The 16,335-nt window shown below is 35.7% G+C and overlaps 1 protein-coding gene across 1 annotated transcript; it reads right to left on the reverse strand.

Annotated features, from left to right (window-relative positions):
* Positions 1-304: 304 nt before the first annotated feature.
* mlphb (melanophilin b) lies at positions 305-14,500 on the reverse strand. The gene is made up of 16 exons (XM_057336988.1): positions 14,450-14,500; positions 13,165-13,320; positions 9,472-9,693; positions 9,226-9,365; positions 8,554-8,595; positions 8,202-8,266; positions 6,412-6,501; positions 5,674-5,833; positions 5,258-5,436; positions 5,037-5,135; positions 4,597-4,818; positions 3,769-3,915; positions 3,588-3,659; positions 2,852-2,894; positions 2,606-2,638; positions 305-1,989 (listed from the first exon to the last, which is right to left on the reverse strand). Exons 2-15 carry the CDS (start codon positions 13,302-13,304, stop codon positions 2,613-2,615), a joined length of 1,647 nt encoding a protein of 548 aa, XP_057192971.1. The 5' UTR covers positions 13,305-13,320; positions 14,450-14,500; the 3' UTR covers positions 305-1,989; positions 2,606-2,612.
* Between the last annotated feature and the right edge of the window lie 1,835 nt (positions 14,501-16,335).

The raw sequence follows: 16,335 nt of genomic DNA on the forward strand, positions 1-16,335 counted from the left end.
CTTTATACCACAGGGCATCAATGTTTGGATCTGATGGCAAAAAAAGAAATTGAAAAAGTGACTAGTAAGTGACTTAAATGATGGAGAAAGAAAATCAAACTTCTACATTTACAGGGATAGGTAAAGGAAGCTTTTATTTGAAGTTTTATTACAGATTTAGGTTTTATTTGAATATACATCTGTAAAAGTGCACCTCTTATCTCAGTTGAGCGTAATGGCAGATCATCAGGTTTTGGCTGTGTAAGACAAACTAGCAGCATAAGGATACAGAGCAATGCAAACGGTTTTACAGCCATGGCAGGTGTCTCCTATAAGAATAAGAAAGTCAATTATAATCTCTTTCTCCATGTCCAAAGTCAGAACCATAAAAAATTGACAAAATGAAGAAATGTTTCTCATCGTAATATTTCCCCCTCAGGTTTGTGGGGTCTGTCTATTGCGCACAAGTATGATCATGGACATATACAAGTATGGGTATACCACTAAATAATTATCATTTTGAAAAACATTTAAAATACTCATGTTTTCACTCTGATGCTACAACTTTCAATGACAATTTCTCTGAGTTCTCAATTTATAAGGATTTTAAAAAAATGTTACTTACTATGTATTGACAGTAACGCTTACCTCTTCGTGTCTAACCTCCTGCTATGTGGTCCCTGGCTGTCAGATAAAAATCCTTAAGTGCAGAATAAGCCTCAATGTGTCTTCAAGGTAGTAGATGATATTTGTTATCTTGAGTACAGGAAAGAAATATTCTAAGCAGCTTTCTTTGGTTTTTCTCAGAGGTTGGGGATGTTCCATCAATATATATATATCCCCTGGGGGAGGGTGAATGATACACCACTTGCATATAAACGCAAATGCCCTTAATATGCAAATGTAGTATAATAGCATGATGGGGTAGTTATGGATATTGAGAGGCTGTAACAGTTCAAATGTGCATTAGTGCTGATAAAGAGTTGTTGATTTGTTAATTGTTGATACAGAGGAGATTAAGATCAAATTTGTGTTGTGTAATATTTAATTAGTGGAATACATAAACATTTATGTAAAATAATCATACAGTATCCATTTTGTTTTATGCAGTGTGTATTAATGGAAACAGTTCATTAGAAATCATTCTGGTAAGTTAAAGGGAAAATCATTTCAGATATTAAATAATATATACGATATGCAGGATAGAAAAATAATAATCATATTAATTTCAGATATTCAAAATCTGAATAACACTGAACAACAAATAAGCATGAGTATAAAGACAAACATTTTGTATTCCCAGAAAACAAACAGCCTGTGTGAGGTGAGTTCCTTTATCTAAATAATTGAACATTTGTGACCCTGGATCACAAAACCAGTCTTAAGTAGCACGGGAACATTGTTAGTAAAAGACAAAAATACATTGCGTGGGTCAAAATTATCGATTTTTCTTTTATGCCAAAAATCATTAGGATATTAAGTAAAGAACATGTTCCATGAAGATATTTTGTAAATTTCCTACCTTAAATATATAAAAACTTTATTTTTGTGAGTGGATGGTCTGCCACAGTGCCCCTGATTAACAACTTCAAAGGCAATTTTCTCAATATTTTGATTTTTTTGCGCTCTCCGATTCCAGAGTTTTAAACGGTTGTATCTCAGCCAGATATGCTCATATTCTAACAACTCATATATCTATAGAAAGTTTAATTATTCAGCTTTCAGATTATGTAAAAATCTCAATTTCAAAAAATTGACCCATAAGACTGGTTTTGTTGTCTATTTATCTACTAAAAAATAAAAAAGTACTACATAGGTCTAGATCTTAAGAAGGGAGTCCAGTCCACTTTTTTTTACCTATAATAAGATTCTAAGTTTTTTTTGTGTTCACATATTGTGTGCATAAGTTATATGAAACAATGCTTGCATTGTGTAAATGTATAAATGTTCCGTGGGTCTGTGTTCACATGATGCTCAGCTTCCGGAAGGATCTTGTTTCATTGCTGGCTCCTTCAAGGAAAGCAAAAAGAACCTATTAGCGAATGAGACATGTCTTCTTATTTTAATGTTTACAGTACCATGTCTGCCAACTGATGGAAATGATTAAAACTGACTGATGGTAAAATGTTTTTGGTGGCCTTTTGAAAAGATGATACACATTTCAATTTCCATTAAATCTCATATCATAACCAAACAAAACATTTTCTACAGTCCCTTTTATGACAGCAGGAGGTGAGCAGTCTGATTGTTCCTGCGGCTAAGCGGGGGGACCTGATCCATATCAGTGTCATGCACTTGGAAAATCACAATGTATCTTTCAGGAATTATAATGAAAACTTTAAGTAACACTTGTCAGGCAACAATGTCAAATAGGGATTTACACATACTTGATGCTTGCATTTGGAAATGATCAGCCCTGAATGGAAAACATCTTGTACATTTTTTTGTGTACAGAAATAACTTGATAACTGACCAAAGATGTTCAATCGAGAACAACAGGCCCAAATCTCCTGTAGAGTTTTATTGTTATTTGATTTAACATTATATAATGTTAAATAATGTCAAAAAAGATGAGGAGATGGAAAAGAAGTAAAACATTGAAGGGATTCTGTCATCATTTACTCACCCTCTTGTCATTTCCAACCTGTATGACATTCTTCTGCAGAACACAAAAGAAGATATTTTGAAGAAAGTTGGTAACTGAAAAGCAGCGGCGCCCATTCACTTCTATTGCATGGACACAAAACCAATGCAAGTGAATGTGTGCCGCTGGACAATATTTTTCAAATATCTTCTTGTAATAAAGCAAAAGTCGTTTCAAAATACTTATATTTATTATATGAAATACTGTTATGTCCATTTGTACACTTACTTCTTGGAAATTCATGCAATACCTTTGATGGCTGAAGACTTAACTGCATAAAAAAGAAAAAAGAGAACAATATATTTGCTTCTTTTGCAACAGAAGGGACAGATTTTGATACAGTAACATTTTTAATTCGATCAAAATATGTCAAACATGTTTTCTCTAGTGTGCTGAAAACCTAAACAAAAATACAACATGTAAGGGATAATGTACAGGCAGCTGGTTGTTATCGCAGAAATAAGCCCTGACAGTGTGATCAGGACCCGATGCGAAGCGGAGGGTCTTGTATCACACTGAAGGGGCTTATTTCTGTGATAACAGCTGGCTGCTTGTACATTATCCCGCTTATTACACGGCTACTTGCCACATGAGAAATAAACTGGACATGAAATGTGAATTTGAAATATTTTATTGGCTCATTTTAACCGAATGCAGACCTTCCGCGAGGAACGGCCATTAACTTTCAGTTTTAAGGTAAGAAACGACGTTCATATCTCATGAACGGGCAATTTGGTTGAATCATTTGTAAATGTAATGTCATATACGTATGTTATTAAAACACATATTTATATTTAAATTGTCCAACCTGTCAAATTGATTTGCTGCATCCGGGTTACCGTGTGTTAATAGTTTTGAGAGGTTGTTATCTGGGAATAACGAACCTGCAAATGTCGCGACTGGCCAATCAGAATCAAGCATTCCAAGGAGCCGTGTAATAATATGTAATATATAATAGTACTACTCGTCTGCGAGAGGCCTCCACTGTCATTCCTGCAGAGCTTAAAGCTGCGATTCTTTTCTGGATGTCTGTAACCTTCAAATAAAGCAAGCAGATATTATGACAGCTACAGCATATGGGAAGTGTTAGATATTTAAACTAAAACATCTTTTGAAAAAGAAATATGCAGTGAATTTTTATGTACCCCACTTTGTGTGCTCTGGACACTGGCCGCTGCCATTGCTACTTTACCCTCCAGCTGTGACAGCTCACAGCTGGTTGTGTTACCGAAATCAAAGGGACTCGGCCTCCTCTGCTTTTTAAAAGATGTATGTACATCCGGCTTTACTTTCTGTAGGTTACACAATGAGAAACATATGAAACATATTAAAACATTAAGCTTTACATTTACATTTATTCATTTGGCAGACGATTTTATCCAAAGCGACTTACAAGTAGGAGAGCATATAAACATTTTGTCAACACGCTAAACAGTACTTTAAGCAAATGTATATGAAATTTAATGAACTCATTATCATTACATTACGATTAGGGCTGTCAAAAGATTAATCGTGATTAATCGCATCCAGAATAAAAGTTTGTGTTTACATAATATATGTCTATCTACTGTGCATATTAATTTTGTATTTATAAATACAAACACATACACAAGTATACATATTTAGGAAATATTTACATGTATTTTTTTATATTTACCAATAATTGAAATTATATATAAATGTTTATTAATATTTAGATTTTTCTTAAATATATGCATGGATGTGTATGTGTTAATAAATACAAAATTATTATCCAAAGTACACAGATATATATTATGTAAACACAAACTTTTATTCTGGATGCGATTAATCGTGATTAATCTTTTGACAGCCCTAATTATGATATATATGACCATTACATTATGTTTAATGCAATATGTACATGATATTACAATATAATATATAAAAAATGAATAATGTGCATGTAAATTTGTGCTGAGAGCTGATAATTAAATAAAGTTATATATTCTTACACATTCTTCTATTTCAAGAGACCACTCGTGTCTAGCATGTCCAAATCCATCTGAAGATGCACCAGTGACTGCTGAAGAGTTCTTTAAAGAATCCTCTGATTTTACAGCATCATCCTCATCTGAGGACAGGTCTTTGTCACTTATTTTGTCAGTAAGTTCATCAAGTTTTTTTCTTAGCTCAAGCTCCTCTAAGTCAACTAGATCCTCTTCCTTTGCTTCAGTCTGCAAGAAGAGCAGAAGAACTAGTACATGTCTCTCCTTGAGGCCCAAAACCATATAGGATGTTAATTAAAAAGCTTTTCAAAGCAATAACATACAATAACATATACAACACAATAAAAATCGCTTACAACAAAATTAAATCGTTTTGCATATTCATATATCTATAATAAACGATAAACACTGATGCTTTTTGATTTGCAGTTATAATTCATTTTTACCTGTTCCTTTGTTCCCTCAGTCACAGATAACAACATTTTCTGTTCCAAACGGATGAGAAGAGTCTCAACTGCCGACATGCGCTTTTTCAGCTCAAGAATCTAGTGTCGGAGAGATAAAACACGGGCCAAAAAAACAGGTATGAGAGAACTATGATGTTATGTGTCATGAAAGAATGAGACGATCACCACAGTTCATTATATCATGACTGTTATGATTTCACCTGTGGAGGAACGTGATGTGGTGAAGGCTCCCTCTGTAAGACAGGACTGTAGGAGTCCTCCTCATCATCTGAAGAAAGCTCACGGTGAAGGTGATAGCTAGCGCTGCCCGCTGAGGATAAACTCATCTTTGAGAGGGAACGAGGTTGTGACATCGTCTGCTCTATGTGTGTGTAGTCATCTGCTGACAGCAAAATAAAACATTTGCTCTCTGTATAGTATAGCGGATCAACAAACTTTAGCAGAAACAAAACAAGCTGGTTGTATAGTTTTAAGTGTTTTAGATCTCCCACAAAAAAGTACTATTTTCTGGTGGCTAAAAATGAATAATCTAAAGAAGCAACCCCTCCACTTCTTGAGATTCTTGGAAAAACCATCAAATCAGTCAAGGGAATTTGAAGCAGACATCATATCTTACCAAAATGAAAAGGTCTGTCTAGACTTGTCTGGCTGATGTGATACATGTCATCACCTCTGCCATGAGTTCCATTCTCCAGGATCTGCTTAAATGTTGTGAAGCAGTTCTCTTCGGCAACTGAACCACTATTCTGGAGGATTTTCTCCTGGCTACCTGCATACTGTGAGAATCACAAAACATATTTTACTGATCTGCTACCAGAAATCAAAGCCATGATTTCTTGAAATTCATAGCAAAACATTTGAGGGTTGCAGATTTCTAAGATTTTTGGAACTATTTATTTAATCATTTTAGTATGTACTAGAATTAAAAGCATTTAAAATTAGTCAGGAAACAAACCCTGTTACTCAAAACTTGGTATGGCTAATTTTAAAATGATGTGCCTCGATGAAAACACAAGGTACACGCAACACAAAGACTTATCAGAGTTAACAGTCACAATGTTAATAGTCATAGTCACGCACCACGCACAGTTGGAATGCTTTACAGAATTTGTTCAGCTCGCTGGTTGAAAAAACTGAGAGCACGAAAGCTCTGTCTTTTATTTTGTAATCTAATGCATTTTCCATGCCATAGATCACAAAATGTAAAAATCAAAGGTGCTTCCATGTGGCGAAAGCACAGTAACTACAAGCTTCAGTCCATCAGTGTTTGCCAGATGATGGATCGAGCAACAGCTAAACATCTTCTTATTTGTGACATCAGAATATCAGATGCGTAGGAACAGAAAATACAAACCATGAAGTCAGGCCGAGAATACTCAGACTTCCCAAAGCCAAGATTAAAATCAAGAGGATCAACTGGGAGCAGCCGTCTGGCTTTTCTAGTCTTAAGGGAGAGAGGAAGAAATGTTAAGTGTTTAATTTATACTGTATCACAATGATCAAAACAGAAACAACTACTTAAAGGGATATTTCAGAGGCAAAACAAAATTTACCCATGTTTCACTCACCCTCAAGGCATCCTGACAGAATATGACTTTCTTCTTGAAGAATAATGCAGTCAGAGTTATAATACCACGTATCATTTTACTTCCAAGCGGTAGAATGGCGGGCAATTATTTGAATCTCCAAAAAGTGCATCCATCGATCAAAGAACTGCTCGTTAAAGAGATAGTTCACCCAAAAATGACAATTCTGTCATCATTTAGGCCCGAAAAAAAAATTCTCATGTTATTTCATACCTGTATAAATTACTTTGTTCTGATGAACACAGAGAAAGTTATTTGGAAGAATGTTAGCAATTTTCAGTTCTGGAACATCATTGACCACCATGGTAGGAAAAATTAAGTCGAAGGTGCCCCAAAACTTTTTGTTTTCCTAAATTCTTCATAATATCTCATTTAGTGTTTAACAGAACAAAAAATATACAATCATTTTTTCTACTATGTTTAGTGGATGATGTCACAGAACTGAAAATTGCTAACATTCTTTCTTTGTGTTCAAAAGAGCAAATATATTTTTACAGATTTGAAACAACCTGAGGGTGAGTAAATAAGGACAGAATTTTCATTTTTGGGTGGACTGTCCCTTTAAGACCACGGAGCCGTGTTGAGCAGTTCTTTGATGGATTTTGTTTTGCCTCTGAAATATCCCTTTAAACGATACACATATAGTACTGGTGGGATAAATTTAACAGACTATTCCTACATCTAACAAGTTAAATTATTCACTAAAAACATTTAGACATTATTTCGCTACTGTTCTTCTCAATCCTTGTATCTCCATATTTCGTGATTTTTTTTAAAATCATTATCAATAAATCAATAAATCATTATTATTAGTCACCCTTTATGTTTGTCACTGGGTTTTGAAAATATCTAACCAATAAAAGTATTAAAAAGTGCTTGTCAACTTTGACAACATGGTATTTAATCATTTTGGCTATACAGTGTTTTTTTTTTTTTTTGAAAAACAGCAAATTTGGACATCCGGTTTCAGAAGCACAGCGACGATTTACAATTATCAGATGGGGTTCTGACTTTAAAATGACAAAGATTACAAAAAAATTATACAAAAATATTTAACCCTTTTTTCATGACACCGTCTTTAAATTCCTTTTTGGTAAAAGTCGTGTTATGGCTGGAATACACTACAAGACTTTTAAAATCTGACCAGATTTTTTTTAAACTAGACATCATACACTTGCAGACTTTTTGAAAGTTTCAGATAGAAACACACTAACTGATCAAATCTGCACACTGACACAGACTTTCTGCAACAAGTCCAGACTGAAAATCTGGGCAAAATCTGAGCAAAAGTCTTGTAGTGTATTTTAGCCTTTACTAAACTAGTGTTTGTAATTGTTAAGCTGCCTGAAGCAAAGATCTGAAAGTTTAAATGTAAAAACGTATCACTTGACCTGTTCTGAGCTCTAAATTAAGCAAAAAAAGAATCCAAGACAACTGAACAAAATTGATCCGGTCTAGTTGTAATACAATTAGACCACCAGAGGGCGATCTCTCACTATGCAGCACCTGCCTCTGATTTTCCCTTTCCTCTAATTTCCTCTCATTATCTGTATAGTACCAGGACGTGGTGTTGTCCGTCTCCACATTCAGACTCTTCATCCTCCTGGCTATAAAGAGAAGCAGCTGTGAGCAAAACAAGAAGTACTCACATTAGTATTTTAGTAAATACCAAATTTGCTTTTTAGATCATCAAAATAACATTTCTCACAGCTCCAAAAGAGTACAAATACTTGTGTGTTCTTTATTGTGCGTTTAAATGTTTTTTTTTCTCCCACAGACATTTTGTTCTCCTTATTCCCCGCCTTATTAAACTGGTGCTGCCGTATTGTTCAGGCAGATGAAAGATGTTAAGATCTTGCATGACATCAGCATTTATATATCACAGAGGAGCAGGGTTTGTTTTAACTTACTGTGAACTTCAGGCATGCTGTGCATGTCATCGTCTCGGGACTCTTGGTAATGGGCAGCATGGCGGGGCAGCAAGAGATAAAAAGTTAAAAGACAGAAATTAACAGTGATTTGTTACACATCAGTTGAAAGAAGAACATCCTCAAGCAGAGACTCAAATACCTGGGGATTAAACAATGACTTGAACTAACAGGTTTATATCAAAAAAATGTTGAGTATTTTATTTGTTCTCAAAATGATATCTGATTTATCTCATTTTGAATTATTTCTTTAAACGTGTCTGTGTTTGAATCATCCATCTCAATTCACCAAACAGCGGTGTTCTCCTGCTGACCTCGGTATTCGGGACAGAGAGAGATTGAAAATTGGATAAAAGAGATCAACTTCAGTCCAGGCGCAGACAGAAAAAAAGACACGTGACTCTTTAAAGGAGTAAATCACATGGATGACTCAGCCCAGCCAATTTACTCCTTCCCTCTGGATCCCTCACTAAATCCTTCAGTTATGAGGCCCTCTCTCCTTTCAGCTCGACCTTAAGATTGCTTGCAGTAGGTCTTCTGACATTATTTCAGCTCTTTTCACGCCTCATGGCAGTTCTAGATTGTGTTGACTTTGAATCAGTATGCTGTTGGACTCTCTTTGAGGAGGGAGTAAACATGTTTTCATGTCGTTACCTCTAAGTTCAGTTTGTGAGCAGGCGCGATCACTGTTCAGATGCTTGACAAGCAAATTCATAACCTTCGCGCTGCCGAAACGTTTGAAGCGAGAGCGCACGTTCTCATGGAACCATTCCAGTGCGCCAATCTTAAGGATTCTATGTAGGAAGAAAGGCAATAGTCATTTTACAATTTTCCTGTTTGTTGTTTCTGTGACGTGTGATCTAATTTTATCAAACATGTCTGTGTCGGGTATGGGCTCACCTGGCCATGTGGCATAGATCACACACCCAACCATGTTCCTTCTTGTTAAATCGGCTGCAGGACTTGCATACAAAGAGCTTGCAGTCCAGACATTGGCGCTTGCTGTTGACAAGGAATTTGAAGGGTTGCAGACAGCGGTTGCAGAGAGAATCGCTGAGTTTGGGCTGATATTCCAACAGCTCTCTCTTTGTATCCTCTTTCATTATTTTGGTCTTCAGTTCCCTACATGCACAAGAAAAAAACACATTCACAGGCTCACACGTGCTGTTTCTTTTCTTTTCATTTCTTTTCATTCTTTTCATTATTGGGACTATTCTATACCTAGAGCATAAACAAACATTATTTTCTATCTAAATAAAGTCGTTTTTTGAGGGGGGCCGGAAATGGTTCTTCTATATGTCATTGGTGTGATGAACCTTTTGTAGCATCATTTGAAAACTGTATAGTTGAAAAAAACTCGAAATAAAAATGAAAAAGTTTTGGGTTAAGATGAATATTGTGGCTTTTGATCTCACTTTTAAAAGTTGTGTTTCTGTATATATCACACTTCTACATTCTTCACTCAAGGCACATGGCCGTTATTCTGTTAATAGCAACTGGGGTTTCTGCACAGGTTTCCAGAAGAAAAATGGGAAATAACTCCATGAGTAATAACTTGCCCCGGGGTCTTCCTCTCTAGCGTTCTCTCAAAAACCTCCATTTTTAATGTGCCAACTTTTTAAGCTTCATGACCAAAGGGATGGCCGTCAAACACAATGACCTCTCTGTATCACAGCTGTGAAGCATTACAAATGGGAAATATAAGCAATTTCAGCTAAATCTGCTGCTTTTAGAAAGCAACCAGCGAAGAGCTTTCCTCCACATGTTGAAAAGTTGTGTGCTGTTTGGCAAAGGTTGAAAGCAAATCAGCATAGTCATGTAAATGTGGTTGTATAATATTACAGCATACTGTAATAATCAATTTCAATAGTCGCTCGAATCAAATTCAAGACTCTGCTCCTGGCCTACAAGACCACCACTGATTTGGCACCCCCTTACCTTCACTCGCTAATGCAGACTTATGATCTTAGATCCCTACGCTCTGCAAACGAACGACGTCTTGTTGTGCCATCCCCAAAAGGTAAAAAATCTCTCTCACGTACTACCTTCTCGGGATCGGTTCCACATTTATGGAATCATAGCAGATTCTGTAGCCATCTTTAAGAACCGTCTGAAAACACATCTCTTCCGTCAACACCTGACTGATCAGTTCTGACTTCTATCTCTTTTCTACTCTTTCAACAACAACAAAAAAAAATATATATATATATATAAAAAGCGTAGCTCTGTATACTGTGGTAGGCTATATGAGACCAGTTTTCTTTTATTGCACTTATGCTTTTTGTTGTCCTTATGTTGCTCCAATTGCTTCCATTGTTTCCCTCATCTGCAATTCGCTTTGGATAAAAGCGTCTGCTAAATGACTAAATCTAAATGTAATTTCCTAATGTACACATGAAAAAGAAAGAAGATTGGTAGCTGATTTTTGTGAAGTCAGCAAGAAATTTTCAAACCGAATAATTTTTCTTACCGTTTTTTGCTAAAACAACACTGAAGAATAAGAAATAAACAAGCTGACTTCTCTGCATGTGGAATCATCTGTGTGACCTTTTCTCTCACATACGTAACAGTGCGCCTGATCTGATTTTAAGAGCATGTGAAGTGAACTTGACTTTCTCTTTGATTTAGTACTCGAATACAACTTAAAGGAGTCATGTGACATTGCTAAAACAAATAATTTTGTTTGTTTTAGATGTAATGCATACACGATTTAAGGTTTAAAAACGCTGTATTTCCACATACTGTGCATGTTTTTATCTCCTCTCTGAAACGTGCAGATTTTTTACCAAGCTCATTGCTCTGAAAAGCGATGTGCTAAGATTGGCCAGTGAACCAGTGCGTAGTGATTGGTCGAATACATTTGGGCGGTCTTAGTCAAATCATACCACGAACTGACGTAGATTTGTGGGGGTGTGGTTACACGAGGCGTTTCAGGCAGGTCTGGGTGAGCATTCGCTTTTAGATAGAATGCATCTTTTGTTCCGACACTTTAATTTTTGCAATTTTAAGTGTGTAATACATGCATGGGCAACTTATAACACACCAAAGACACAGCAAAACACGTATTCGCGCAATATGACCCCTTTAATTCTTTTAAAGATTTCTTTGAAAATTCGCGAGCTGTGGATAAATGAATGTAACTTCACATTACCATATCGTGTTTCCATGGAAAGAACTTCTTTGTATTTATCATCACCACACTAGTTTCCGTGGGACTATTTTGAGCTAGTTTTTGCCTCCCAACTGTGAGAGAATTGAGGCAAAAACGTCATGTGATGTTATTCAATATGCTGAGACAAATCCTATTACCTCCTATAAAATGACTGGAATTTAGACTTCCATGAGCTTATTCGGTTTGTAATGGTGTCTAAGGCATCGACCTCTAAAAACTACTGCTGATTTTTAATAAACAACTAGATAAGGTGCACATGAAAAGCATTAGGAATGAACATCAGGCATGTCAATGGAAGGTATGCCTTACGTCCTCTTTAGAAATGTATTGAAATCAGCTCTGTGGGACAGAACATGGCAAGGACAGAACAGGGGATCTTATGACATATTTTTCAGTTACAGTTCTAGCAAATTATTGAGCTCAATTATCAACAGCTTCACATGCTGTGTGTCTGTAAGCATGACTGGACCACATTTGTGTCTCTGTTATTAATAGATTAAAATGAATGGTTACAGATCCAGAGAGTAGTGACCGATTTCATGTACATTATATAATCATGTCATGTACATTCACAAGACTATTTCTTGGATTACCAAGTTATTAGTTACTGCTTTAATTTTAAGAAAAAATTGCCAATTTGTTCAAATAAAAGATAGCAGATATGAGAATGAGACAATCAGAATACCCTGTTTCCCCGCTGTCAGAATACCCAATGTCAGATACATGGTTGTTTTTGTGGTTTTGAAGGTCCAGCTTCGAAAAGGAGGGGGGAGAGGTTACAACTCTCAACCTCACCACTAGATGCCGCTTACCAGATGCCACTAAATTACACTGGACCTTTAAGATTCTTTCAAAATGCCTTACAAAAAGAAATTCTCTCTCCAATAAAAGATTTCAGCTGAGATGACATGCCATGGAACTGTTCCTAAGATCCATATTTTGTAAGCAGTGTAAATTAATCACAGACATCTCACAGATTCCAGTTAAATGATAAATCCCAGTCGACCATACTATAAAAGCAAACCAAAATGTCAGAAGTGATCACAAGCACTATTTTAAACATTGATGGCCAGACAAGACCATAGGTCTTGTTAAATACAATATGTAAGGTTGCAGAGATGTTGGAAAAATAATTTTATGGTTATCATTTAGGGAGAAGAAGAAACAGGCTCTGGATTCTCTAGAATCAATCTTTGAATTCATGAGACTATATTGAGTAAGTCTTTGAAGTTCCATCCAACAGACACATGCTAAATTATCCAAAGATTAAATTACTATTTCAACATATTTGGTTTGAAGTCATGCAATAAAACTCATTCTTTCTTAAAGGCAAAAATGCTCCAAACTACTTATTAAAAACAAGAAAGAAACTGTGATTGACGTGCGTCATCAAAACGTAAAAATATCTAAAGGTCTCTCACCCGAGTCTGTTCTCTTCTTTCTTTCGCAGGCTGAAGTCTCTCTGGATCACTTGCCACACATGCTTGGCTTCATCATCCGTCAGCCTTGACAGATCCAAACTCTTCACATCTCCACTGCTGGGCACCATCTCGATTCTCATCTAAAATGCCTGTTAACTGAAATCACAGATAATGTTTAGCCTTATTTATGTCTGCTACCACCCATCTAGTCTAAACCATCTAGTTTTGTTTCAGCACATTTCCTTGGGAATTTTACATTTTTAAAACATTATTAAAAAGATCTCATATAGTTGAACTACAGGGTAGAATTATGAAATGGTTAGTTAGCAATCTGAGCATGTCATTTTTAAGTGATTTTGAGCACAATATAAAGGAATGATTTTTTTATAGCTCTCTAAACAGGAAACAACACCTATTTGTTCAATTACATAAACAGTTTACTGAATCAGTAATTGAATTTATTCTTAGGACATTTGACCAGCCATGCCAAGAGCATGTGCTTCGCTGTGGGTGAGTTGAGTGCTAAAGGGATTATTGAGCTCAAGCTGAACTTTCTTTAGTCAAAATCCCATGACATCATTATCTGAAGGATGTTTCAATCTTCCCTAATGACAAACTACAAAGACTGAACAATGTTTATTCAAGGCTTCCTTCTCGTGCTATTTCATCTATGCAATGTTTTTAATGTATGATTCGAAAGCAACAAGAAGTCTTCAACAATACAATTCAGCAATATATTGAAAGGTTAACTTAATTCTGATGTGAAAACAGTTTATTGCCATTTTGTGTTTGTTTAAACACACAAATTGTGGAGTGACACAAAGCTTTTTCATGTCCTTGTCAGGTCTTTATGAAAATAAATCATTGGTAAACCAAGTCTAATAAATAAATCCAGCTCTCTTTAACCATTTCCAAACTAACATTTTGAGCTTTTATAGCACTTTGAGTGCGTCACAGTTTATACCATAGGAATTTATACATTTATTGGACTTGGTTCACCAAAGATGCTTGATATTCTTCACCGTTGATCGTTAAGTCACTTATTAAAACACTGTCTGCAACTCTATACATGCCATTCCATTACACAGCATGCACAACTCCCAATGTGACTACTGTTGCTTTGCAAAATTTTGTACAAAAATCATAAATGTTATTTCTATACAAATTACACAGTGTAAAACAGTTGTACACACAGGGCCTGTCCTTTGCTTTTGTATATCCTAATAAAAAGAATAATCTAAAATATGCATTAAAATATAAGAGTATGTATAAAAACAATTTTTACCTGAATTTTGATTTAGCAGCCTGTGGTTATCAAGTGGGATTTCATATGGCCAATTTCAGGCAGAAAATCAAACTGCTGTGTTTGTCACATGTCCAATTAACTGTGAGACTGGGAAGGGCCAGGGAAATATTTCAACCCCACCTCACAGTTCTCTTTGAAGTATTAATCTCTACATAGTCTCCAGCAACACTACACTACAGTACATTGTAAAAATAGTCCTTCCATATGCTGTATGAGCATTACAAATTACTTTAGCTGTTTATTGTGGTGGTATGTTGGTAAATTTAACCATTGTAAAAAAGTTCAGTCATTCTTGGTAGCATTTCAGTTTCATGTATGCTCTAAGTAGTTATGATTCAAATGATTGGGATAATTGTTTTTGTTAACCGGGTGTCATTTTAGAACATTACCATGAGAGCCATGCACAGAACTCTTGAGGGGCATGTGCTGAAACTGAACCCTTATTGGTTGGTCACGTCTTTTTTTAAGTTATATTTTTGGGCATTTTGCCTTTATTAATTATAGGACAGTGTAGAGAGACAGGAATTGTTTGGGAGGAGAGAGGGGAGCAGGATCGGGAAAGGACACCGAGCCAGGGCTAACGTTACGGGCAGTGGTCAAATTGTAAAAAAAATTAAAGGGGGATGGTGCGGGAGTGTATGTCCCGTAGCTAACCTTAAACAACAATTCCAAATTATGTTTATTTTAATCAATATTAAGAATGATTAGAACTATATGATTTTTTGAACAAAATTTGAGCTATTCAAATGTAATTAATCTTGTGGAACAAAGTCTCTTTATGAAGAAGGCAAAAATAGAAATATTGCAAAATATTATTACAAATTAAAAGTGTTTTTAATATATTTTAATAATGTAATTTCCTTGATGACTTTTCAGCATCATTGCTCCATAGTATACCGTGTCACATAAACTCAAATGAGGTTTTTAAATGTGGGACATATATGTTTTGTTCATCCTTACGACAATCCAGGGGCGTTGCTAGACCTAAAGCTCTGGGGCACAGGCCCCCATTACTTTTTCAATCACTTTTTTCTTTAAAACCTGCTGTGCGCAAGAAGTATGCAACAAAATGCACTATACAAACTTCCCTTGCTTAAACCACTATCCCTACAGTGCAACAATACTGGGGAAGGTAAACATTATGTATTTAAAAATATTAAAGTATCTTCAACATCCTTAACATAAACTTCGTTGCATACACTGTCTGGAAATAATGAAAGCAGAGAGTTTTTTCTTGAACATCTGTATTCATTACAAAATTATAACAATGAATAATTACATATTTTCAAGAATTTACAATTACAGTATTTCAAGAAAGCAGTCATTTTATGGCTCCAACTAATATAAAGAGCATATTTTATCTAAAAAAAACAATATTTTCTGGTTTTACAGCCAAGTCCAAACAAAGTTGGTTCATTTTTTAACCCATTTTCTTCCTCTTGAAAAAGTGCCCTCTTTCTGGGATTTTTTATAAATGGATATATGAATGTGCACGCGTATGTGTTTCTGTTTGCGCACGGCTTTCCTTGTCAAACAATTAGAAAATGTCAGGTCAGGTCGGGAAATGTTGAGTTTCTCCCATCCGCGTATCCGCGCAGTAGTGATGTTTCGTTCGTGAACGAATCGTTCTTTTTGAACGAATCTTTTAAGTGAATGAATCGTTCTCGTTCACGAAAGGCAATGACTCATATTTTCGTTCACTGAAATCTCTCCCTCGAGCGCAGAGCGTCTTGGCTTAAAAGAGTGTCTAAAGCACGAGCCAATGGCGTTCGAGAGTGAGCTTTGACAGAGCATATGATTGGTTGAATGTGCTGAACGAATACGCCCTTCACTATGGAGCGATTTTAGTCTCATTAATTATTCAC

The sequence above is a fragment of the Triplophysa rosa genome, linkage group LG6, assembly GCF_024868665.1.
Source record: "Triplophysa rosa linkage group LG6, Trosa_1v2, whole genome shotgun sequence".
Lineage (NCBI taxonomy): Eukaryota > Metazoa > Chordata > Actinopteri > Cypriniformes > Nemacheilidae > Triplophysa > Triplophysa rosa.